Raw genomic sequence first — 24400 nt, forward strand, 5'->3', positions numbered from 1 at the left:
GTTCATGGGCTTTCCTAGGCAAGAATAACTGGAATGGGTTGCCTCTTCCTCCTCCTGGGGATCTTCCTGACCCAGGGATTGAGCTAGTGTTTCTTAAGTCTCCTGCATTGCAGGCAGATTCTTTACCACTGAGCCACCTGGGAAGCCCCAACACAGACTGGGTGACGTTAATAGGAGTTTGTCACAGTTCTGGAGGCTGCGAAGTCCAAGATCCATGTACCAGCAGCGTTGGTGTCTGGTGGGGGCTCACTCCATGGGTGGCGGGTGGCTGCCTTCTCGATGTGTCCTCACATGACCTCTCCTCCCTGTGGGCTCCTGGAGAGATCTCTTCACCTTCTTATAAAAGCTCTAATCCCATCGTCAAGCCCCCACCCTCATGACCTCATCTAACCCTAGTTACCTCCGAAAGACACGTCTCCAGGTACCACCCCATTTCGGTTAGAGCTCCAATGGATGAACTTGGGGCCCACAAACATTCAGTCTGTAAGCAGAATGGTGGCGGCAGCATGCCCCAGAGTTCAGCAAACAGCAATATACATTCATTAAACCCTCACTCCACGGCAGGCATGCCCTCCTTCAGTCTACACAGTAACTTGCCTAGCAGGTGTTCTCTTCATTCGTATGTTCTAGACCAGGAGTTGGAGAAGGCAATGGCACCCCACTCCAGTACTCTTGCCTGGAAAATCCCATGGTTGGAGGAGCCTGGAAGGCTGCAGTCCATTGGGTCGCTGAGGGTCAGACATGACTGAGCGACTTCACTTTCACTTTTCACTTTCATGCATTGGAGAAGGTAATGGCAACCCACTCCTGTGTTCTTGCCTGGAGAATCCCAGGGACGGTGGAGCCTGGTGGGCTGCCGTCTATGGGGTCTCACAGAGTCAGACACGACTGAAGCGACTTAGCAGCAGCAGCAGCAACAGACCAGGAGTTACAAGCAAAGAGGAGAAGGGACCCTTGTGGATGTCCCTGGAATTGGCAGAATCAGGATTTGAACCCAAGCAGCCAGATCCCATAAACACTCTGTGATGGTGCTGCTCAGAGTCCTAGACTGAAAGGAATCATGGAAATGATATAGGTCAGTTCTCAGGTAACAGATGAAAAAGGCTGGCGGAAGTGAAACAACTTACCTGGACATCAGTTAGCTTGTGTGTGAACCAGAATGCCCTCCCTCCAGGCTGCCTCTTGTCAGCCTTTGTCAGCAGATGTTGGGTGGCCTCCTGCGAAAGCCTGACATGCCTGCTCCCCAGTACTCTGCCTGACCAAGCCATTACAGCCGGGCTTCTGTACCGTCTTGCACTGGAGTCTGCTCTGTGGTTCCACCTGGTCCCTTCCTGTGGGGCTGGGAGTTGGGTTCTGCAGCCCACCTGACTGGAGGAAGGGGGCGAGGCCGTGTGTCATAGTGGGAGGGGCCTGAGCGCCCTGCCTGGAGGCTCAGTGGGGCTGTAAGTGTGGGTGTCTCAAGAGCAGGCTCTGGGTCTCTTCACTCATGAGAGACATAAAAACACAGTCAACTCACCTGCTTTCCCCTTCAAAGCAGAGGGACTTGGCAGTGTGTCCTCTGGGAGGTCACTCACCAGAACTTGACCTTGCTCTGAAGTTGGGGGCACATGGATGAGAATAGAAACTTCCTGATTCTCAGGGAGGGCTTCAGACACCATCCCAGGAGCTTGAGAGAGGGGGCAGCTGAAGCAGTTGTGGGTTTCTCTTGCTTGAAGTGAAGAAGCCTTGTGTGCACATACACGGATATTGCATGGAGTGGGGGAGGGTCATATCTCCAGCTCCTCTAAGGGGAAAAAAGTCATTGTCTATGTCAAATTTAATCAGAAACAATATGAAAACTACAAACTTTTCACTAAGATAGAAAAACAAAACAGCTTCACTTCCCTGTCTGAATGAATTGTTCCCCAACATCACACCTGGGATCAGACTGACCTGATCCTGCCAGGAGGAGGACTGGATTTTAGGGCCTCACATGGGCCCCCAGGACGTAGGCTGGGCTCTGTCAAAGCCTCTGGCTTTAAGGAAGGACTGTCTCTCCCCAGGTCCTCCAGCTCCTCCTGGCTGCCAAGTTGATGGGTCTGCCACACAGAAATAGGCCTATCTTGTGACCAGCTGCTCCCAAGTCCCCTGCTGGCCCCAGATGGAGCTGAGGGCCCTGTCCCTGCCTGTCGCAGTCCCCCAGTTGGTCCCTTCTCCCCTAGTCTTCCAAACTTCTCTGGTTATCTGACTTTGTGGTATACCCAGAAACGTGAGGCGTGGGCCCTCCCCCTCTGGACCCTGAGAGTATGATGGGGGCAGGGCATGGGGCTGCAGGATTATCACTTGCACCACCCAGGACCTTATTGGAAGTGTAGACTCAGGCCCCACACCAGATGTACTGAGTCAGAACCTGCATTTTTAACAGCATCCCCAGGTGATGTGTATACACCTTACAGTTTGAGAAACAATGCCCTGGAACTCTCGTTTAATAAGCATTTGTTGGCTGGTGGATTGACCTTCAGTTCATTTCTAGAATGGAAGGGAATTTTTATGCTCGCTCTTTGGATGCAGAAACTGAGGCTTGTCCACAATTGTGCAGCCTGTGAGTAGCAGAGCTTGGACTGGTGGCCGGTGGTTGTCTCCCAAGCTCCCATGGCTGACTAATATTCTGTCATACTAGTATGTATGCTCTGCGTCTTCCTATCTGTTCATCTGTGATGGGCATTTAGGTTGTCTCCATGTCCTGGCTATTGTGAACAGTGCTGCTGTGAACACAGAGGTGCATGAGTAGACACCTCCTTTTGATACCATTCTGGTTGGTTTGGGGGAAACATCTTCCATTTACTTTGGATTAAAGATAATCTAGAAGAATTTGGTGTCGAGGCTCTTCTCAGAAGACCTGTCCTCAGTACTGCCCATCTTCGCAGAGCCCTGCTGGTTTGATTCTGTGTGCTCGTGGCTGTCAGCTTGTCTTCCTACGAAACTTGAAGCCCCTTGAGGATAGAGGGTCATTTCTTCAACATTCCTAGTCTTCTCTCCCTCTTCTCCCTTCCCTTCCTGGACCACGTGTTTCTGATAAATGAGGTCACTCCTGGTGCTCAACATGATCTAGAAAGTTCTGTCCCTTCACCTTTTCTTGGGCCACTGTCCTTGCCAACCAACCCCATTTTTGTTCCTCTACATGTAGGTAGCACCAGCACTTTCTTCCAGACACAGTTCAGGTGTCCCCTCCACCAGGAGATCCCCCTGATTGTGGCTGCAGACTACAGCATTCTCTCCCTCTGTCAAGCTCATTTGGACCTTGGCCCAGTCTCCCCAGTTAGAGATCGGTTTGCTTCTCCTGCCAGGGGTCTGGTGTCTTGTCATTGTGCCCCTGGCCCAGCTCCCACTGGAGAGAGTAAAATTTGCCAGCAGTTGATTCAGCAAGTGCCTGCTGGGGGTGCCACGATGGACACCTCGGGTCCCTCCTCTCAGAGGAGTGGCAGGTAGGTGAGCAAAGCCTGCTGCTGGTGTGCTGTGCCCGGGGAGAAGCGGCTGCTCTGGAGGAGGCCCGCAGCGTGCAGCGGCCATCCAGCATGCAGCGGCCATCCAGCGCTGGTGAGTCATAAGCCGCCTAGTGCCACTCTTTCCGGCCCTGCCTGTGCATCAGCAGGCTGTAGTGTCAGTGAAGTCCACCATTTGGGAAAAGCAGGAAACGGGAACTCCCAGTGGTGGCTGGTCTGTAGCTTACTCCCATGGCCTGCTGGGCAAGATGCCAGACTTGCTGCCTGGCTGTGGTGTCCCGGCCACGTGGCTGCCCCCAGTTCTGTGGGCTGCTCTGCCTTGACATCTTGGTGTGGGTGGGAGGGTCGGTCTTTGAATCCCCTTGGGGGCTACAGCTCCTCAGCTGCCCATCTCCAAGTAGGAGAATCACTGATGCCCAGGGAGAACTTGTTTGACCCACTCTGTTCCAGAGAGGGGAGTGAGTGAGACTTAGCAAGTTGTGGGGCCTTCCCAGGTGAGCTGGCATGTGAGGCTGAACTTTAGGATGGATTAGCTGCAGATGGATGGAAGAGGTGCCTTCCAGGTAAAGGAAAAATCCAGAGGGAGGCCCTGGGGAAATGGAAGTGACTGATTTGGAGTAGAGTATAGTCATACCTTTCTGGAACTAAGAGAGTGTGTAGGAGGGACTGGGAAATGAGGGGGCATCGAGAGCCCGGCAGGAAGGCTTGTGGTATCCCTTTTGCTGGTGTTCCAGAATTTTGGCCCTAGGTGGCCATACCATGGGGTGTGGCACAGCCTGTTTCCCGTAAAACTGGGCTCATCTGTTGGCCAGCACCCTGTCTGGGCCCATCTGGAGCAGTCTAGGCAAAGCCATTGTGGAGCCACGTAACGAACTGTCCTCTTTTCTGCTCATCTGAGTTCTAAGGGCATCCCCAGTTCTCATGGACATGCATGATGCTTCAAGCCCTGTTCTTTTGACATCTTGAGCCTTACCCAGTTCAGCCCTGAAAGCCCCAGGGTCGCTGTCCACCTCTCAGCAGTTCTTTGGCAGATGACTTCTTCTCTCCTCCAGCCTGTGTTGCTTCCTGTTCTCTGGCCCTTGCAGCAGTGACCCCCCATTTCTGCGGCCATGTGTCCTGCCTGAAACCCTACAGACCTAGTCACTGCTGCCTAGTTTGGGGCTTGTGGGCCCCTTGAAAGCCAGAGGTGCCTTGTGCTTTAGCCAAGCCAATCCCTTTGCCTCTTGCTCGCAGTCCAGCACCAGGGAGGCTACTTTGGGAGGTTTATCTCCTGGCCAGCTAATAAAAGGATGACCTGGCCATGGAGGGAGATAGCCCTGGTTCACCCAAAATATTGCAGTATGATGCTAAATTGTGAAAGTGCTGTGAAAATTTTAAAGTAAAAATGTAAAAAACATTAAGTAGCTGTGAGAATTATCTTTTCCTTACTCCTCAAGATTTTTTTTTTTCTGTTCATTCAGTCTCTGAAACCGCCAGCTCTTCTGCTCTCTCCTGGGATTTTATGGCTTTGTGTGTGTGTGTGTGTGTGTGTGTGTGTGTGTGTGTGTGTGTGTGTGTGTGTGTGTAAGTTCAAGCTTATGTACACGTGTCCTTTTTTTAAAAAGTAACCATTTATGTGTGCATGCTCACTCAGTAGGGTCCCAAAGACTGTAGCCTGCTAGGCTTCTCAATCCATGGGATTTTTTTCCAGGCAAGAAAACTTTGAAAAAATGAAAGAACACCAGGCAGCTCCTAGGGTGGGATATGGTGGGGATATTTGGTTTGGGGTTTTTTTTTAGTCCTGGTATGGCAGGAATTAGCTGTTTATTTTGGCTTCCTTCTTCAAGGGGCGTGGGCCATCTGCCTTGTGGGAAACGGGTCAGCCCTGGCCCCAGACTGTGAGCCCTGGAGGGAGAGGCTGGCCTGCAGATGGCGACGAATGAGCAGTCTGGGCGTCTTGCAAGGGGCTGGTGTGTTCATTGTGTGCTCAGCAAGACTTTACTGAGGTCCTGCCTGGGTTGAGAGATACAAAACAGGGCAGGAAGGTGGGCGGACTCACAGAAGGGAGACCGTGGAGCTGGGAGTGAAGGAGTGGGTGTCGTCTCCCTGCATCATGTCCTGGTGGCCCATTCCTCCGTCGTTGGAGGCCACCCCTGAGAGTAGTTGGTGGGGGTGTGAAATGTGGACAGGGGACAGAGGGGTGCATTTGAGAAACCAGCGCTGACACCATGGCCCAGCTGTGCCAGGGTAGACGGCTGTCATTCAGCCATTAGATACACATGTGAAAGGCAGGCCCCCATGGGTGGCCAGAAGCCTGAGATTTGGGAACCGCTGGCGGGTCATCGAGGGTAAGTAAGGAAAGACGTGTGGAGTCTGGGCTGAGAGGACGGATGGTGTTGAAGCCGGAAGACCTGGGTCTGGCTGGCACTTAGAGTGGAGAGGTGTTGGAGGGACTCTCTTCTCCCTGAGTTAGATTGCCTGTTTGTCATTCTAGGGAAGGGCTAAACCCCTACCTAAGAGATCATTTTGAGCATTACTTGAAATGTTTTCTGAGAGCACATGCTCTGTTCTTCAGAATATCATCAAATTTAATGTTCACAGCCAGCCTATGAGGTGGTCATTGTTAGCGACCTTATTTTGTGTTTGGGGAAACTGAGACTTAGATCTCTGTAAATATTTTGGGGTATATTCTTCCAGTCTTTTTTTCCTGTAGGTTTATATTTTAAAGAAAAATAAGTTCATGCATTCGTGTATTTTGTAACTTGTTTTTTGAAGTTAATATTTTATAAGCTAGTTTCTAGTATATGTGAACACTAAAGTAGCATCATAGCATTTCATTGCAAGAATCTATTGCGGTTTAGCAAACTTATCTCCTGTTATTGAACCTGTAGGTTAAGTCTGTCTCTCTCTCTCTTTTTTTTTTTTTTTTTGCCATTATAACAATGCTGTACTGGATATACTTAAAGCTAAATTTTTAATTTTTTTGCATACATTATCTTTTTAAGGATAAATTTCTAGAAGTAGAGTGAAGCCAAAGTATATGCACTTTTCAGAGACTGATACAAGTCAAATTGGCTGCTCTTCTTTTCTTAAATTTTTTCAGTTGGTAAAATATAAAATTTAGCATCTTAACCGTCAACAATCTTTCAGCTGCAGTAAAATACACATAAAATTTATTATCTTAACCATTTTTAAGTGTACAGTTCAGTAGTGTTAAGTACATTCATGTTGTTGTGCAACCAATTTCCAGAACACTTTATCTTGCAAAATTGAAACTCTGCGTCCAGTAAACAGCTTTCCATTCGCCTCCCGCAGCCCTTTGCAGTCCCCATTCTACTTTCCGTCCTTGATTTGACTACTGTAGGTGCCCTGTAGAAGTGGAATCATACAGACTTTGTCTTCTGTGATTGGCTTATTTCACTTAGCATGATATCCTTAAGGTTCGTCCATGTTGTTGCATATGGCAGGATTTCTTTTTCTTAGGGCTGAATAATATCCCAATGTATATATATCTTACATTTTCTTTATCTATCCATCAGTAGACACTTGGGTTGCTTCTGCCTTTTTGCTATTGTGAATACTGTTGCTATGATCATAAGTGTACAATATCTCTTCTAGACCTTTTTTTCAATTCTTTTGTATATATACCCAGAAGTAAATTTGCTGGGTCATATGGTAATTCTGTTTTTAATCTTCTGAGGAATAACCGAGCTCTACCATCTTGTATTCCCACAGTTGTCCGCTTTTGAGTGTGATTTGTAAGAGCTCTTCCCAGCCTGGCCTTGAGGCTTCCCCTCTGAGGGCTGGAGCAGTCCCCGGCATGTCTTCCTCTTTGTCATCCTCCACCTCCATGGGGTGTGCCCTTCCTGCATGCCCTGTACTCTTTGACCAGCTGGGTAGGCAGGAGGGAGGGCTCCACATATCTGGAAAGTTCCACTACAGAAAGCATCACGTTCTCCATCTCCACATCCAGAACCCCAGGCTCCAAGGGCGGGGCTTCTTGGAAGAACAGCCGTCCAGGATGGGATGAATCACTCAGACTGATGAGGCCAGGGCCAGCCTGTGTGTTGAGCCCAGAGCTGTGCCAGGGTCAGTTTGCCTCCAAACGGAAAGTTTGGAGTTCATGAGAAAGCAAGAGTTCTTCTTGAAAGAGGAACTCCCCTCTCTCATAGGACAGGGTGTTTTCACAGAAAGACCCCTCTGCTAGTGGAAATTCAGGAGGTAGTACCCAGTGCTTCCTGGTAGCCCCTGGCTTCTTGACACTTGACAGGGCTGGGATCCACTGGGATCTTTGGGGAGCAGGCTCAGGAGCAGCCTGTCTCCGTCTTGGACCTAGTGTGGTCTCGCACACAGGGCGGAGGGTGAAGAAACTCGAGGCCTGGAGTCCCTGGTATATTTCCCATTAGATATTCATAGACAGGAAAATGGACCTTCATTTGAATCAAAGAGCAAATACAAGGCAAAGAATCCTTTTTTTATGGACAGAACTCAGTAATTGGACCGTGACTCTCACTAGGAGGAGCTCCAGGAAGCTTTTTGGTCTTCTGTATGTTGGAAATTATTTCATACACCACCACTTCAATGACTATATCCCCTCTAATTTGATCTTCATTAGTTCCCTAGAGTCATAATTGCTTCCTTTAAGAGAGGAATATTTTTATTGTTTTTAGATATATTTTTATACAGTTCCTAGGTCTTGAGTGTGTAATTTGATGAATTTGGCAAATGTAGATACCCATGTAACCAACAGCCCAGTAAAGACAAAGAACATATTCATCACCCCAGAAAATTCCCTCAGGTCCTTTGCCTATTGGTCCCTTCCCCAATCCCACCCCAGGCAATGATTGCTTCTTTTCTATTAATACAGGTAATAATTTTGCTCTTGTTTAGAATGACGTATAACTGAAATCATAGAGCCTGTACTTTTTGATATCAGGCTTCTTCTGCACAATTATAAGTTCTGAGAGATTCATCTGTGTTGTTTATTTCTGAGTAGTATTCCATTGTATAAATACGCTACGGTTTGTTTATAAATTCAGCATGCACTGTTTTTTAGAGAGGGAGAAGCTTCACCAGGCTCTGCACTCTGCCTGAGTGAACGTGCACATTCCTCTATGCGTCCTTCCACTCACTGAACACCAGGTCTTGCTCTCGCTGGGTGCAAAGATCAACCAGAAATGGGCAGAGGAAAGTGACAGTGTAGGGGAAGGGCACACGCAGAGGAGACGCAGCTAAAACGTTCTGCTGGTTCTGGAGTCGAGAGACTTCCAAAGCCTTCAGGGAAGAGGTGGTTTCGCTGTGAGCTTCCAAAGAGGATGGATTTAGAATTCTCCAAGAAGCACAGTGGAGAGACCCCTGCTAGGAGCTGAGGAAACGGATGAAGCGCAGGGAAGGTAGCAGCCCCGCAGACAGATGCTTTGTTGCGGCCAGCCCACTGGGGTCTTGGAACTGGCAGCCTGAACCTGCCAGGCAGCTGGCATCACCCATCTCAGTTCTGGGCCCAGAGGTAAGGCAGTAGGGAACCCAACCAGTAGCGTATCTCTGGCCCGGGGCGGGGAGGACGGGCACAGGATGTGTGGAAGCAGACCCTCTCTGTGTCTTCTGGAGTTGGCTGTGCCCTCCAGCCATCTGCGCTTGGCTTCCAGGCCAGGTGTGAACAGTTTCTGTGTCCCGCTGTCCTTCAGGGAGCATCGGCCATGGGTCTCAAGAGGAGAGGCTGGGCCAGCACTAGCAGTGATGCGGGGGTCCTGCCTTCTTCTGCCTTCTGGTTGCGTCTCCTCCAGCTCACCCTCTGTTCTTCCTCCCCCGTCAGTCCTCTCCTGGTTCTGAGTCATTTGGCAAGAGGCATGTTGACACTTGGTGACCCGGGTAACTGAGTCTTTGTGTCGAGCAAGGGCCTTCACGGCCTGTGCCCAGTGTTTCCCAGACTGAGGCACCCCGACCTTTGAACCAGTTCACACTCCATCCTGGCAGAGGGCAAGGTCACTGAATCCATATGGGTTGACATCTAGCCAAGAAAGGCAGTAATTCCTTACCTTGTGTTTGCAGAGTACTCTGTACTTTGTCAGACAAGATCGGGCTTGTTGTTTGTTCAGCCAGCCAGTGCTTGCATCGTGCCTACTGTGTGCCAGGTTGTAGAAAGGGGAACGTGATGAGGCCTATGCCTTTAAGGAGCCTACAGTCTGGCTGAGCAAACATGTACACAAATAAATAAGTATAAAAAATGGTGGGGCTGAAATATGTAAAGTATAGACCAGGAGAGATGGTTGATTATACCAGGGTGTACCAGGAGGAGCTCCACAGAGGAGGTGGCACTCGGTGGGGCAGAAGGTGAGCTGTAATTTTGGGTGGACTTTGGGGGTCCTTACATTCCAGGCAAGAGGAACAGTCTGAGCAGTCAGCATCTGGGAGCAGAGGCTGGGTGCGGGTGCAGCAGGTCCGGTGTCCTAGTCAGCTCAGGCTTAGAACAAAGCACCACAGACTGTCTGGCTTGTACCCCCAGAGACACTTGTTTCTCATAGTCCTAGAGGCTGGAAGTCTGAAATCAAGATCAGGTTCTGGTGAGGCCCCTCTTCCAGACTGTTTGTTATTGATTTTAGTTGCTAAGTTGTGTCTGGCTCTTTGAGACCCCTGACTGTAGCCTGCCAAACTCCCCTGTCCATGGGATTCTCCAGGCCAGATTACTGGGGTGGGTTGCCATTCTCTTTGCCAGGGGATCTTTGTGACCCAGGCGTCAAACGTGTGTCTCCTGCATTGGCAGATGGGCTCTCTACTGCTGAACCAGATTGCAGGCTGCCAGCGTGCTGCTGCGTGCTCACATGATGGAGCAGCTGAGGGAGCTCTCTGGGGTCTCTGCAGACTCCAGCCTCAGGCCTTAATCACTTCCCCAAGGCTAGCCTCCTCATATCATCACCTTGGGCTCTAGGTTTTCAACATGTGACTTTCAAGGGGACACAAACATTTAATCTATAATGTTGGTGAGAGACAAGGCTAGGCAGTTGACAGGGATGAACCTTGGAGGGTGTGGTACAGAGAGTCAGGAGTTTGCTGTAATAGCAGGGACCCTTGTAGGGGTTGTAAGCAGCAGAGTTTTAGAAGGACCACCCTGGGAGCCATGAGCAGGATGGATGAGAGCCTGGAGGCAGAACTATGAGCTGCACGTGACAGGAAGGCAGTTTATCTCTTTATCTACTCAAGAGATAAAGCCCGAAATTAGGAGATAAGAGAGGGGGAGGGAAGAGGAGGTTTGAAATGTTAAGTGGTCATCAGTTGGTTGTTAGGGCCAAAAGCAGAGAGTTCAGGATTCTCTTTTTATCCCTTCCTTCAGTTAGTTCATCTTGAACACCTACTACATGTCACATACTGTGTGGGCACAAAGATGAGAACAATCTGAGTTCTGCCCACTGAGAACCGCCATCTAGGGCAGCTGTCTCAGGTCAGGAGTACAATTTAAGCAGACTTTGACCCCTCCCCTGCCTCACGGGAGAAGTAGGGGAAGTGATTTTTTGGTGCATACATTGGAAGTTTTCAGGGTGTAGTTTTTCAGGCAAGGTGTTCAAACTCTTCAGGAATCTGCCCTTTACCATCAGGTCTCATCTCTGCTCTGTGTAGACTTCATTTTTTTTTTTTAATGACTAAGAGTTTAGTCAGTCTTTTTCCTGTCTTAAAACAACAGATAAAAATATAGTTGTTTTCCTTCACAGCTTTCTCTTCCTGGTTTCTTATAGTTTTGGGATTTTTGTTTTTGTTTTGACTTTAGAGTGGCTCAGAGGTTAAAAGTGTCTGCCTGCAATGCAGGGACCTGGGTTCGATCCCTGGGTTGGGAAGATCCCCTGGAGAAGGAAATGGCAACCCACTCCAATATTCTTTCCTGGAGAATCCCATGGACAGAGGAGCCTGGTGGGCTACAGTCCATGGGGTTGCAAAGAGTCGGACACGACTGAGCGACTTCACTTTCACTTCACTTTTCTTATATTTAAATTTTGGTAAGAAAACACACATGTATAAAATATACCATCTTAACCATTTTCAAGTGTACCCTCATGTTAATGACATTCACATTATGTTGCTTCGTTTTAAGGTCAGCTTTCCCTAACATTTCCAGTCTGACCTCTTAGCTGCTTAACAAGCCCAGTGGAAGGGGTGAGAATTCTGGGATGGGGTCCTCTTGGCCCCACCTGGCCACGTGCACACCCTAGCCAATCACTGTGGGCTTGATGATAAGTCAGCCTGGATCACGTGCCTGCCCTGGAGGTGGGATGGGGTCTTTACCCTGTGAACCATGGGGGCTGAGGCTACGGGATGGACACTCAAAGGGAAAGTGAGGTGCTGCTGCTGAAAGAATGGGAAGTGAATGCCAGGGACACAAAAACAGCAGATTCTCCTGCAGGCACATAGGATCTGAGCGTGTAACGTAGGCGGGGTAGAGATTGGTTGGTTCCTCGAGAGGTCTGTGTGTAAGTGCTGTGTAATCGAGCAGCTACCATGTGCAAGGACTGGCACTGATACAGTCCAGAGAGACTCATTTGCTCAAGCCTAACTACTGGGGGAGAGAAGAGTTGGATGTAAATAACCGCTCCAGGATGCAGACATGGAGAGTGCCTCGGGAGGGGTCAGGGTTGCTTCGTGGAGTGCTGTCTGGAAGGCCAGGGAGGAGCTCAGCATGCGGGTACCACCAGTGTGGTTCCCACATGGGGCACGGGTGCCTGCTGTCTGTCCACCGCTTGATGCCAGCCGCTGCTAATACCATTCTTGCTTTAGGCCCTCCCCCCCCACTCCCCGGACCTCTGCTTCCCACTGGCTGCGATGAGGCCACCCTGGGCCCCTGAGAGGGGCCTGGAGTTGGGCGCCCCCACCTTCAAGCAGGGCAGGTCCGAAGTGCGCCCCTCCTCCTGCAGGCCTCTCCCTGGAACGCCTGCCCAACTCCATTGCTTCCCGCCCCCGCCTGACTGAGAGGGAGGAGGAAGTGATCACCTGTTTTGAGAGAGCCTCCTGGATCGCTCAGGTGTTCCTGCAGGAACTGGAGAAGGTAAGCTGGAAATGACAACCTCGTCGTCATCACTGCCCTCTGCTGAGCACATGTATCTGTGCACCACCCAGCCCTCCAGCCCCGCCAACTAACCCCATAGGTTATGCTTGTGCAAATTAGAAAAGAGGGCCCTGCACCCATCCCTAAGATGCTCTGGAAACTCCTTATAGTATCCTGATCCTGTTAGCATGAGACTCTTTACTGCCAGAAAACTGTTTTAATAAATAGAAGAGTCCACGCTGTCTATGGGAGCCAGCAAACTCCTTGATGAGCTCAGCTCGTATGACCAAATTTGACAGCCCTGTTTGAGACAGCCCTCACAACAGCTCTGTGAAGTAAGTATTATAGTCATCTCTGTTTAATAGATGAGGCTTAGGTTAGTCTATTTGCCCACTCCTGTCCCCTTGGAAGGCTTTCCTGAGTGGCTCAGTGGTAAAGAATCCACCTGCCACTGCAGGAGACACAGATTCGATCCTGGGTCCAGAAGATCCCCTAGAGGAGGAAATGACAACCCACTCCAGTATTCTTGCCTGGAAAATACCCCCACAGACACAGGAGCCTGGGGGGCTACAGTCCATGGGGTCTCAAAGAGTTGAACGTGACTTAGCGACTGGTCAGCACCACCCACTCCCCTTGGAGGGGTGCAGTCAGGCCAGACGCTCTTCTCGACTCTCAGGTGCCCTGGGAGTCCCTCACTGGATCCCCTGGTGGGGAAGAGGCCCATTCTTAAGGCTGCAGAAACAGGACTCGAGTGTATTCACCGGCACAGGTCCACGTGGAGACTTGAGTTGACCTCTGCCAAGGTCACATGCAGTGTTTTAGAAGCTCTTCACATTTGAATTACATATGGTTTGGAGGAAGCATTCAGGAAAAAGAGAAAGTCACCCATTCAGTAGAAGCCTGGCCTTTGGACTCTGTAAAGGGGACCATGTAGGCGATGAGCTGTAATGGTGTTCAGGGCAGCACCCCGGGGACTCTGGGCTCACAGATGGGCCTCGATAACTGGTTATGTGGGTCCAGGGAGGGTAGGCGGTGGAACCCTGTGCATTCTCGGCAAGACTGGGTATGCCATCTAAGACCCAGCGCCATCCTCTGAGGAACTAAGAATCCTTCTTAAACCTATGTCAGTTTTTGAAAAATAGGGTGGATGGCTCGTTAATTTTTTTTCCCCTTGGATCAGAGAGGAAGGTGGCGTAGTGAAGGCAGGCCCTCCCAGAGCTGAGCTTAAGTGACAGCTCAGTTAATAATATAGTTGTTCTTCAGCTTCCCCAGAGACCCGGGCTCAGCCATCCAGCTGTTCTGAGGTATGTGACAGGACAGTGCAGTGCCTGGCATTTGGTAGCCGCTTGAGTGCTTGTTGAATGAATGTACCAATAAATACAGAGCCCGGAATGTGTAGCTGGCCAGACTTGAGTCTGCAATCATGGCTCAAGCCAGCTTTGTGTTCTCAGGCACTTTCTGAGCCTCAGTTTCCTCTGAAGTGCAGATAAAACCAGCATTGGAGGGCTGTTGTGGGCATCCGGCATTTGCATGCAGAGAATGGTTTAGACTTATTTTTTTTATTTATTTATTTATTCTGAAGGGTAGTGTTTTATTTGACAGACAGCATGGGCTTCATACATATCCCTTATCAATGCCTTTAAAACCAAACAACTTTAAAATTTAGCAACAGTTTCTCCAAGTACAAAAATATACATTTATTACATAGGGTAGTAAAGTTTGTCAAGGTATACAAAATCAAAGCATTTTAGATAAAGCATTGGTCTAATATATTGTAGATTGACAGAGTATAATAAAATGACATGTAGTCTGTCTTCAAATCATACAATGTAATACTTAGTGGGTAGGAAACCATCCACTCAGTTTAAAGCATAGAGGATGCTGAGGTTCTTCCATAACCATTGCTAGTCTCTGTGTTCCCTTAGATACTCCTGTAACATTTCATGTGAACAGTTAGTATTGCTGGAAAGTATTATATTGTAGACTTATTTTAAGTGGAAGCAGATCAGGTTGCGTTTGGTCTGAATACTGCGCTACGTGTCCCTGAGGTGCCTGGGGGCTTGGGAGGTGCTGGAGCCGCTGCCCCTGCCTGGACTGACCCTGGCCCCAGCCCCTCAGCCTTGGAACCTGCAGACAGCAGCTCTCTCTGTGTCTCCCTTGCTAGGTCACAAGTAACACCACATCCCGGCACCTGAAAGGCTCGCACCCGGTCGACTACGAGCTCACCTACTTCCTGGAAGCCGCCCTCCAGAGCGCTTACGTGACGCACTTGAAGAAGGGGTAGGTTGCTGGCAGAAGAGCAGGACCTGGTCATTTCTTCCCGTCCTGGGAGCTGCTCACGTTGGTCTCGCTGAATCAGGTCCCCCTTGTCTCTTGGACACGTGTGTGTGGACTCCCTGGAGAGGACAGCGTTGGGGGGTGGGTTGGCTTGTTCCCGTCTTGTCAGATGAGCATGCCCAAGAGCTTGGGAGCGGGACCGGGCTTCAGGAAGCTGCTGAAGCAGTGAAGCCTGCACGTGTTGCGGGATGGTTGTCTTTAGAAGAGGAGGTTCTGGGAGCCGACAGGGTATGGGAAGAGGGAAGGACGGTGAGCCAGGCGGTCTGGCTGTGGTTGCTGTCGCCCGAAGTGTCGGCTGAAGTCATTTTGCTTCCCTGAGCCTCATTCTCTCCAAAATATAATGGAAAAGGCAATTCCTGCTTGTTCCATCTTTCAGGGGGCTGTGAGATACCAGGGGAGATGTGAAAGTAAAGGCTTGGCATCGTTTTGGGGGGTGCAACTGCCTGCAGATGAGGTGGCAAGAAGCTCATTCTCCTGTGTGTTGACTGGAGGGCTTGGGATGCACAGACATGGGCCGAGAACCCCTTTCTTAGTCTCTTGCTCCTTGGGGTTAAGAAGGGCGCCCTCCCTTGTGAAGAGCCTGGTAGATGTTCCCACCTGCTGGGGGTGGGGCTGGGGGGGTAGGTGCCAGACCCAGTGTGGTGTTTCATGGGGTGTGTTGGGTGGTGGTGGAGATGGAGGAAGAGGCGACTCAACCAGGAGGGTGTGTTGCTGGCGGCGTTGGGTCTTTGGCGGTTCTACAGGACTCAAGGCCGCCACCAGGCTGAAGACTGACAGATAGGGGTCTGGGCTTCCTGTGCCCCAAGTCCCTCAGCATCATTACCACCTTCTGCAAACACCGTGGGCTGGGGCCGTGAGGACATTCTGGCAGGCAAGGGGACCTGGGGGAGTGGGGACTCGTGTGCTCAATGGAGTTGGTCACTGTGCAGGTTGGGTGAACACCTCGCCTTTCTCAAGCCTCCCAGGTGGAGGTGGGCCTGCCACACAGGTTACCTCCTCCCCACAGGTGAGGAAACAGGGTCAGGATCAGCTTTCGTTGCTCTGACTGGCTGGAGTCCTGTGAGGCCCCTGTGTCATTTTGGGTGTGATTCATTTTGTTAAATTCCACTTTATTCATTCTTTTCACATTTTTGAAATAGAAGACTCTTACACAAGATACCAAAATAAAAAGGTACAGGGGACAATAAGTTTTCCTCCATCTCCACCGCCTGCCTCCTGGCTCCTCTGTAGGCAGTGTTCCTGGGATCTCGTGTCATCCAAGACGGTTAGCAGCATTCCCAAGTGGTCATGTGCATGTAGCATTTTCTTCCTCTTTAAAATGCGTATTCTCCCATTTGCCTTTTTTCACTTAAAATGTATCTCTTGGAGATTGTTCCGCATCAGAGCTGCCTTTTCTTCACACTGCTGGGTGGTATTTGTAGTACCCTGTAGTTCAGATGTCCGACTTCAGATGTCCTCAGTTTACTGGGAATTGGTTTACTCAGTTCCCGACTGAGGAACAAATAGGTCACTTCCAGACTTGGGCTCTTTTCAGCATATGCCAGAGTCCAGAACAGAACCATACGGGTGCATTATTTCAGTGGGAGGGACATTCTGGATTAAAAGGTAAGCATTGGTCATTTCACTAGAGATGGCCAGCTTAGACTTCATGTATGTGTTAGTCGCTCAGTCGTGTCCGTCTCTGCGACCCCATGGACTGTAGCCCGCAAGGCTTCTCTGTCCATGGAATTCTCCAGGCAAGAATACTGGAGTGGATTGCCATTCCCTTCTCCAGAGGAACTTCCCAACCCAGGGATCAAACCCTGGTCTCCTGCCTTGCAGGCAGGTTCTTTACCGTTTGAACTACAGGGAAGTCCTGATTGAGCTACAGAGATGGCCAGCTTGGACCTCGTAGGGATTTCCATTCCTGTGCCACCAAGATGTGTGGGAGAGGCTGCTTTGTAAGCTCTTACAGCGCAGTACAAGCTTTTTTAAGAAAAATTTTATTGAAATAGAGTTGATTTACAGAGTTGTGTTAGTTTCAAGTATACAGCCAAGTGCTTCAGTTATACATATATGTACATGTATTTGTCTGTATTCTTTTCCTTTACAGGTTAATACAAAATATTGATTATAGTTTCCTGTGCTAAACAGTAGGTCCTTATTGGTTATCTATTTTTTATATAGTAGTATGTGTATTTTAATCCCAAATACCTAATTTTTATCCCTCCCTCCCCCAAAATGAACAATTTATTGGTTACTCCCTCCTTCCTAGTTTATATAGGTAATATGTTTATGGTGGAAATTTTGAAAAATACTTAAAAATATAAAATAGACAAATTAAAAATCACATATTCAATCTTCAGATCAGAAACTGGCAAATTATGACCTTTTGACCAGTCACCTGCTGTTATAAAGTTGCTTTTAGAACATAGCTCTCCCGTTGGTGTAGATATCTTCTAGATCTGTGGCTGCGTTAGAGCATCTACAGAGTTATATGACTCCAAGCCTAAGATATTTACAGTCTGACTCTGTACAGAAGAAAATTGTCTGGCTCCCGTACTCCAGATAATCACTATTAACATTTGATATATGTCTTTTCACATTTTCCTATGTATAGATATACAGGTGTATTTTTTCCTTTTTTTTTAAACAGCAATAAAACAGTCTCATAATTTATAGTACGCTGCTTCGCAGCCTGCGTTTTCCACTCAGGGCTTGGTTGCAAGCCTCTTTTGTGCCCTTGCTCATCTCTTTTCCCTATGAAGTTGCTCCCTGTGGGGTCAGGGGAAGATGGCCAGGCCCACACCTGCGGGTGGGCTTAGGACTTGGTGGGCTGTGTGGCTGGGACAGTCATCCTTGAGCTGGGCTTTGAGGGAAAGGAGATTCCCAGAGACAGGAGGAGTCTGGGTGGGGCAGAAGATAGGATGGGGCTGAGGATTCTAGATGGGAACTTGGGACGCTCCAAGGCCAAATACACTTGGGAAACAGTGAGTTAAAGACTTTCCAGACCCTGTAGGAACTCCAAGGAGCTTGAACGCAGCTGGTAAATTTTCAGGAGGAGGCAAAGGCACTTAAAGTTTTCAGCTTGGTTTGACATGGAGCCCTTGTTTGGGGTGGGACTCTGAGGGGGATCAGCTGGATGGAGGCATGGTTTCTGGCCCAGGCAGCTTTTCCATCCAGCAGGCATTCCAGTCCCATCAGAGCCACATCCCATTTGGGGTGTTGGAAGTTCTAAGCTTCAGTGCTTAATACCTGGAAGAGAAGGAAGCAGAGTCCTTGCCCAGAATGCGGAGCAGGCGGTGGCGAGGCTGCTCCCCGGAGGCAGAGGTGGCTGAGATGGCCGGAGGTGGGCCTGGGCCTGGGGAGAGGTGGTCCTGCCCCAGCTGGACCCCAGCCTGAAGGAGATCTGTGCCCCCTCCCTTCTCCCTATCCCGCCCTCCTGGTAGAGGCAGTGGGTTGCCCCACAAGTCCTGTCCTCCAAACGGTAAGAAAAGGGAGATGGTCCGGGACACAGGCTCCCTGCTTGCTCTTCCCTCATATGTGAACACCGAGCCCAGCACCCTGTTCGCCACAGCTGCTTAGAAAGTCATTAGCATTTATTTGTATTATCTTTTAGAAGCACTCCACAGCTAGATGGGCTGCTGCCTCAAGCTTTAAATTTACACTTAAAAAAAAAAATTCTCAAGTGCTAGGCCAGGGAGGTGGTGGTGTCCCCATTTGGGATGCGAGGATCAGGAGGCCCAGAGAGCCGAGGCAGTTTTCTTCCCAAGGGTGGTACTGGCCTGGGTGCCCCTGGGTGCCTCACACCAACCAGGCCAGGGAGGTGGGGCCATTGGGTGGCACCCTGTTTGCTCTAGCTCCATCCACCATCTGCTTTTTTGTTCTTCTTTGATTACTGAACCTCAGTTTCAGTGAGAAGGTGGCCTGGCAGGCTGGTTCCTGTTTTTACTGCTCAGGCAGCTGCCACCTGGCTGCTTCCCTTTAGCAGGAGACTGTTGTCACCCTGTTTTTGCAAATAAAGTTTTATTGGCACATAGCTACACCCATTATTTGCATATTGTCTCACCCACAGAACTGAGTAGTTGGGTTTGAGACTGGATGGCTAATCCTAAAATATTTATTCCCTGGCCCTTTACAGAAAAGAGTTTGCTGATGCCTGCTCTCTGCTTAAAAATTCCTTCCTGTCAGGGCCTCTCGCAGGAGAAGAGGTGCTCTTTTCCTGTAGGGGAACCCTGTGGAGCAGACGAGTAGATTTTTGGGAGAGGGAACAGTTCTTGATGGCACTGTGATGGCACCCCACTCCAGCACTCTTGCCTGGAGAATCCCATGCAGGGAGGAGCCTGGTAGGCTGCAGTCCATGGGGTCGAGAAGAGTTGGACACGACTGAGTGACTTCACTTTCACTTTTCACTTTCATGCACTGGAGAAGGAAATGGCAACCCACTCCAGTGTTCTTGCCTGGAGAATCCCAGGGAGAGGGGAGCCTGGTGGGCTGTCGCCTATGGGGTCGCACAGAGTCGGACACGACTGAAGCAATTTAGCAGCAACAGCAGCAGCAGCATGGCTTGTGGGAGCTTAATATCCCGACCAGGGATGGAACCTGGGCCGCAGCAGTGAAAGCGCCAAGCCCTAACCACCTGACTGCCAGTGAGTTCCCCAGGTGGTTCTGATTTTAGTGTTCTGTGCCCTTCATTCATTCATAAGAAATACCCCTCTTGCTAATACATGCCACGTATTAAGTGCTGAATTTGTGCATTGCTTGCTTGTGCACTTTGTCCTTCCAGCGCTCCTCTGGGGTAAGTACTGTCACTCACATCCCCACTTTACAGATGGGAAACTGAGGCACAGAGAACACAAGTGACTTGTCCGGAGCAGAGCTAGGACTGTGTATGCCAGTCTTGCCTCGCACCATTAACCACCAGGCTACACTGCCCACAGCAGATACCCAGGTTCAGACCCCATGGCCACCCCCCGAGGTGCTCACAGCCTACCACGTGTTCCTGCGAGTATGCCCCTATTGGTGTGCATGGTCTCAGCTTCTGGTCTGAAGAGTCGGTGGTCGTCAGAGCAGGGCTAAGGAATGGGGAGCCACTCAGTGACCCTGAGTGAGTTCTTCCTCTGCCCCCACCCTCACCTCTAACAGGGGGTCTCTGTTTGTCTTGCATCCCAGGGTGTGAGGATCCAAGAGGAGAGGGGGAATGAAAAGACACTGGCGTATGGAATTCAGAGCACTGTTAACTCCCTCTCCACTGAGGTCCCCTTCCCTTCACCCCTCAGGGCTGCCTGCTCCCTTCTGCATACCAGCTTCTCTGCTGGTATGATGAGGTCTAGGTGAGCATCTTGGACAGCCAGGAGGGAAGGAGAGAGCCAGCAGTTATCAAGCACATGCTGTGTGCCAAGCTGGACCATGTGCTCTGTGAAGGAGATCATGTGACCCCCGGGGCCAGGGCTCAAATGAGCTTGAGTCAGTTGCTTGACATCACTCCCTGGGGTTCCAGCTTCAGATTTGAGTGGCCTGGAAACCCATGCCGCTTAAGGTTTTGGGGGTGTCAGAGGGCAGCCTTGGCACTTGTGGGGTGTGTGAGAGAAGGACAGGGTCCCGTTGATCCTTGCTGTGCTGAGTCAGGGCTCCGCTTCCTTCGCGGGGACCCTGAGTCACATTCTCAGAGAGCGGCTCCTCTTCCGGAACCCCTGTTCCTCCCCAGAGTTGGCCTGCTTCCTGCCCTGTCTTTGTTCCGCACACTCAGGCTGTGTGTGTGTGTGTGCGTGCGCGCATTTGCCCGTTGTGGGCAGAGGCATTAACCAGCCACCACCCCTCCGGGAAAGCCAGCATCATTTCAGTTCTTTTCTGAGGCTGTCACTTTGTTCCCCTGTCTTTGTCCTCTGCCTCCTGAAGCACAAATTTTGGTCCTTAGAGCCAGGATGCCAACTCCCCCAACCCCTGCTCCACCCTGCCTCCCACATGTAGACAAATAGAGACTGAATCATCATTTTTCTCCCAGCAAACAGCCCGAACTTTTGAAAACCTGAGTGTGAGGAGCAGTTCTCAGGATGCGTGGCAGCAGCACGGTCCTTCCCTCTCTGTTTCCTGTGAACTCATCCAGCCCAGAGGTGACCCTGGAATGTGACAAAGATAAAGTAGTCCTGGGTGCCTGGGTGGGCTTTGAATAATGTCTTTATACCTTTCTTCTTGATGGTCGCCGATACTTGTTGGATACTTACTGCATGTCAGGCAGAATGCTGATGCCTTTACATGCAATCCTGTAAAGTTGGAACTAGTAATATCCCCATTTTCCTGAAAGAGAGGTTAAGGAACTTGCCCAAAGTCACAAGGGCAGCAGGTGGTGTTGCCAGCAAACCTGGTGCTGAACTGTGTCTGTCCCACCCACAGCCTGACGCCACACTTGAGAACCACGGTCTTAGCTCAGGGTTCAGAGGCCGGAGGTCATGGGGAGATGGATGCAGATACCTGACACCCCCGTCACCGTCTCTGGGGCAGCTCTGGAGAGTCTTTTACAGGGCTCCAGAGCCGTTTGCTGGTGGTTAAATTCACTCCCATTGCCTGGGCTCTTGGGGTGTTTGGGAAGGGTTGGGAGAAACCCTTTGCTGTGTTGAAAGAGGTCACAGCCCAATAGGGGAAAGGTGGCTAAGATGGAAAAGCCCTGAGGAGAGACAGCAGCTCCTCTCCCAGCTTGCTGCTGAGAGCCCCCTGAGTGCCGCCCCCAGCTGCCGGGCCAGATGAGGTCCGTCCTCACAGAGCCCACGTCTGAGCGGGAGCTGTGGGAGCCATGTGTGGATGGTGGACAGTGCCCTGTGCTGGAGGAAAAGAAGGCAGGGAGTTGGGCGCCGCCTGGGACAGGGTGGACTCTAGGGAGACACTTTGTTCTGACAGGCTGGGTGGAGTGGAGTCCCTGGAGCTCCGGCACTGTTGGGTGTTAGAGGACGTTCGTTAGGGCCAAAGAACAGGAGGAGGTGGTGGTATCTGCTTCTCAGACTCTGGGCTGGAATCTGAGAGCTGGAGCTCATTCCCTTGTGGGCGTGGTGTGGACCCAGGCTCCAGAGGGTCAGAGGAGAGCCTGCTGAGAACAGGGTGCCCAGCCCCAAGGGCCAGATGACCACGAGTAGTGCTGGCTCCCAGGGCCTGGCTTATTGAGGATTGAGGATTGATCCCTCCAGTTGAGGATCTGCATAACTTAAAGGGTGTGGTGCTCTCCACTGTGCAGTGTGAGTGGTGTTTGCTTGGCCTCCAGACAGTGCTTCTCCTTTAATCCTGAGCTTCACTGAGGCCTGGGCCTCCCTCATGCTGCCCGCTTACTCATTCAGTGTCTGAGGGACATTCATTTTTTCCAAGGGCCTTGCCCTATTGATCCTGCAGTTAATTTCCCCAGCTGACTCCTGCCCCTTGCTCTATGACTGATGGCAGAGTTCCTAATTGACCTGGGACTGAAAGTGCTGGCCCGAAAGTCCAGAGTTGAAGGCCCCTCCCAAGGGGCAGGGACCTGGGATACCTGGGTTCCACTTCCCTCTCGCTGCCACCAGAGGGCAGCCGTGGACTCTGGTTGGAGCCTCACCCCAGGCAGTTCTGTGGATGACAACTGCCAGGAGGAGGCATCTCTCAGTTGGGGGTTGGTGAGCCCAGGGTCTTGGCTGTGGGGGAGGCTTGGTTCTCCTTTGCATGGAGCAGTTCCAGGAGTGAAGCAGCAGGGGGTAGCTGAGGGTGGTGCAATGCCAGGGAGACGGTTGATGACCCTGACCTCACTAGAACTGGGTCTCTGAGCATCTCCCAAGAAAAGAATGTGAGCTGACTGGGCTCCTTCCCCCACAGTGGGCAAGGGGCCATTTTCTCCTTGGAGTGTTTTTTTTCCCTTCCTTCTCCCTAGACGTACAGAGCTCATTCTTGGCTCAGGTCTGGGAGCCAGCTTGGGTTATGTATGTTGAACCAGGTGGGCTGAATGTTTTGTGCATGCTCTTTAAAAAAACTTTTCAGTTGGTTTTTTTTTAATCACTAAAGCAATATTTGGTTTTGTACCAAAACCAAACAATAGAGAAGGGAATGTGTGTTTTCTAAGGGAGTTGCAGGGCTTGGCAGGCTGTGAAGCCTTATGAAAACACTCTCCCTTTTACTGTGTGTGTGTGTAGGTACCTTAGAAAACCCAGCCTGCTGTTGAGTATAACCCAGTGAGGGATGTGCCAATCAGCAGTAATCAGCAGCCACCCAGTATCTGCAGTGCCGGGGGAGGGCAGGAGACAGATGGCTCAAGGGGGCATCCAGGGAGCAGAGTCACCCAGCAGCGAAACCCAGGAGAGCCTCCTGGTGGTCACGGAAGAGACCTCTTTAGGCAAAGGGAGAACTCGGAGGCCCATCAGAGAAGGCACATTCTTCCAGCCTCTCTCAATGCACAGTCTTCACTTACCGTCCTTACCCACTGCCCATCCCCTACCTTGCTAGACCAGTCCCCTTGCCTGGATGTCCTCAGGGCCCTGCCCAGAAGTGTCACTGTCTTTTTCTGGGGTTGGGAGGGAAGAGGAGAGCGTTAGTTTTTGAAACTGATGATGTGGTTCTGTGGCAGGAAGGAATAGTTTGATAACCATTTGAACTTCACCTGACCCTGCCTTCTGCTTCAGCCCTCCAGCTGTTGGGGCCTGGCTGTGCATTTCTGGGTCTTTGACCAGAAACCTCTCATACGTGATTAGCAGTGCCAGCCCTGAAACGGAGACTTCCGGCCAGAGCCGTGCGTACCAGAGCCCGTTTAGGTTCCATTCAGTGGTGATTCCATGTATTTTCTCATTCCCTGCTTCTCATTCTCCCCCTCAAGAAAATTTGTTGAGCGCCCTACTGTATGCAAAATATTTTGCTAAGCTCTTGAATAAATCAGGGGCGTGACTAAATTTATAGACCATGAGCACCTTATGTGCAAGCCCATAAATGAGCTATTCATTCATCATTGTCTCTTAATTCATTCCCCCTGTATTAGTTGGATGCCTGTTGAGAACAGGATAGTTGGTGTTCAATATCCAGTTCAGTTCAGTCACTCAGTCGTGTCTGACTCTTTGTGACCCCATGGACTGCGGCACTCCAGGCGTCCCTGTCCGTTACCAACTCCCGGAGCTTGCTCAAACTCATGTCCATCGCGTCGGACAGTATCCAGGTACTTGGTATGCAGTGAGCCCTTTGAAAAGACTTCATCGAGGGAGTCCTGGAGTTCAGATAGCCAGGAAAGGAAAGTGTAACTATGCCAAGTCAGAACACTGTTGTCTTTCTGGAGAGTCTGGTTAGCTAGAAGGGAGTGAAATCTGAATCCCTTGGTGCCTGCAGGGAGCCCACCTTTTCCATTGGGTGAGTGATGGCCTAAAAAGGCAGGCATCTTCAGGGCTTTAATCTTCCCTTTGGAGAATGAGGATGGATTTATTCCACAATAATTTCTTGAGTGCCTCCTGTGTTCCAAGCATTGAGCTGGTGCCCGGGAATAAGAAGCTTCCCTCAGCAACCTCATTAGAAGTTGCAAAGGCTGGATGAGATAAAGTGCTTTGCAAAATCCTCCCCACTGCCTGCTGCTGACCAGGGGCCCCAGGGAGCTTGCCACCTCCTTGTG

At 50.5% G+C, this 24400-nt stretch overlaps 1 protein-coding gene across 2 annotated transcripts in view; it reads left to right on the forward strand.

The window, feature by feature from the left end:
* Window positions 1-24400, forward strand: part of TTC7A (tetratricopeptide repeat domain 7A) — a 116679-nt gene that overhangs the window by 16762 nt on the left and 75517 nt on the right. For both annotated transcript variants that reach the window (XM_005686573.3, XM_018055198.1), the window contains exons 4-5: window positions 12359-12489; window positions 14654-14769. In XM_005686573.3, the coding sequence (XP_005686630.2) occupies window positions 12359-12489; window positions 14654-14769 (247 nt within the window). The remainder of the gene's footprint in view (window positions 1-12358; window positions 12490-14653; window positions 14770-24400) is intronic.

Source organism: Capra hircus, chromosome 11 (assembly GCF_001704415.2).
Source record: "Capra hircus breed San Clemente chromosome 11, ASM170441v1, whole genome shotgun sequence".
NCBI lineage: Eukaryota > Metazoa > Chordata > Mammalia > Artiodactyla > Bovidae > Capra > Capra hircus.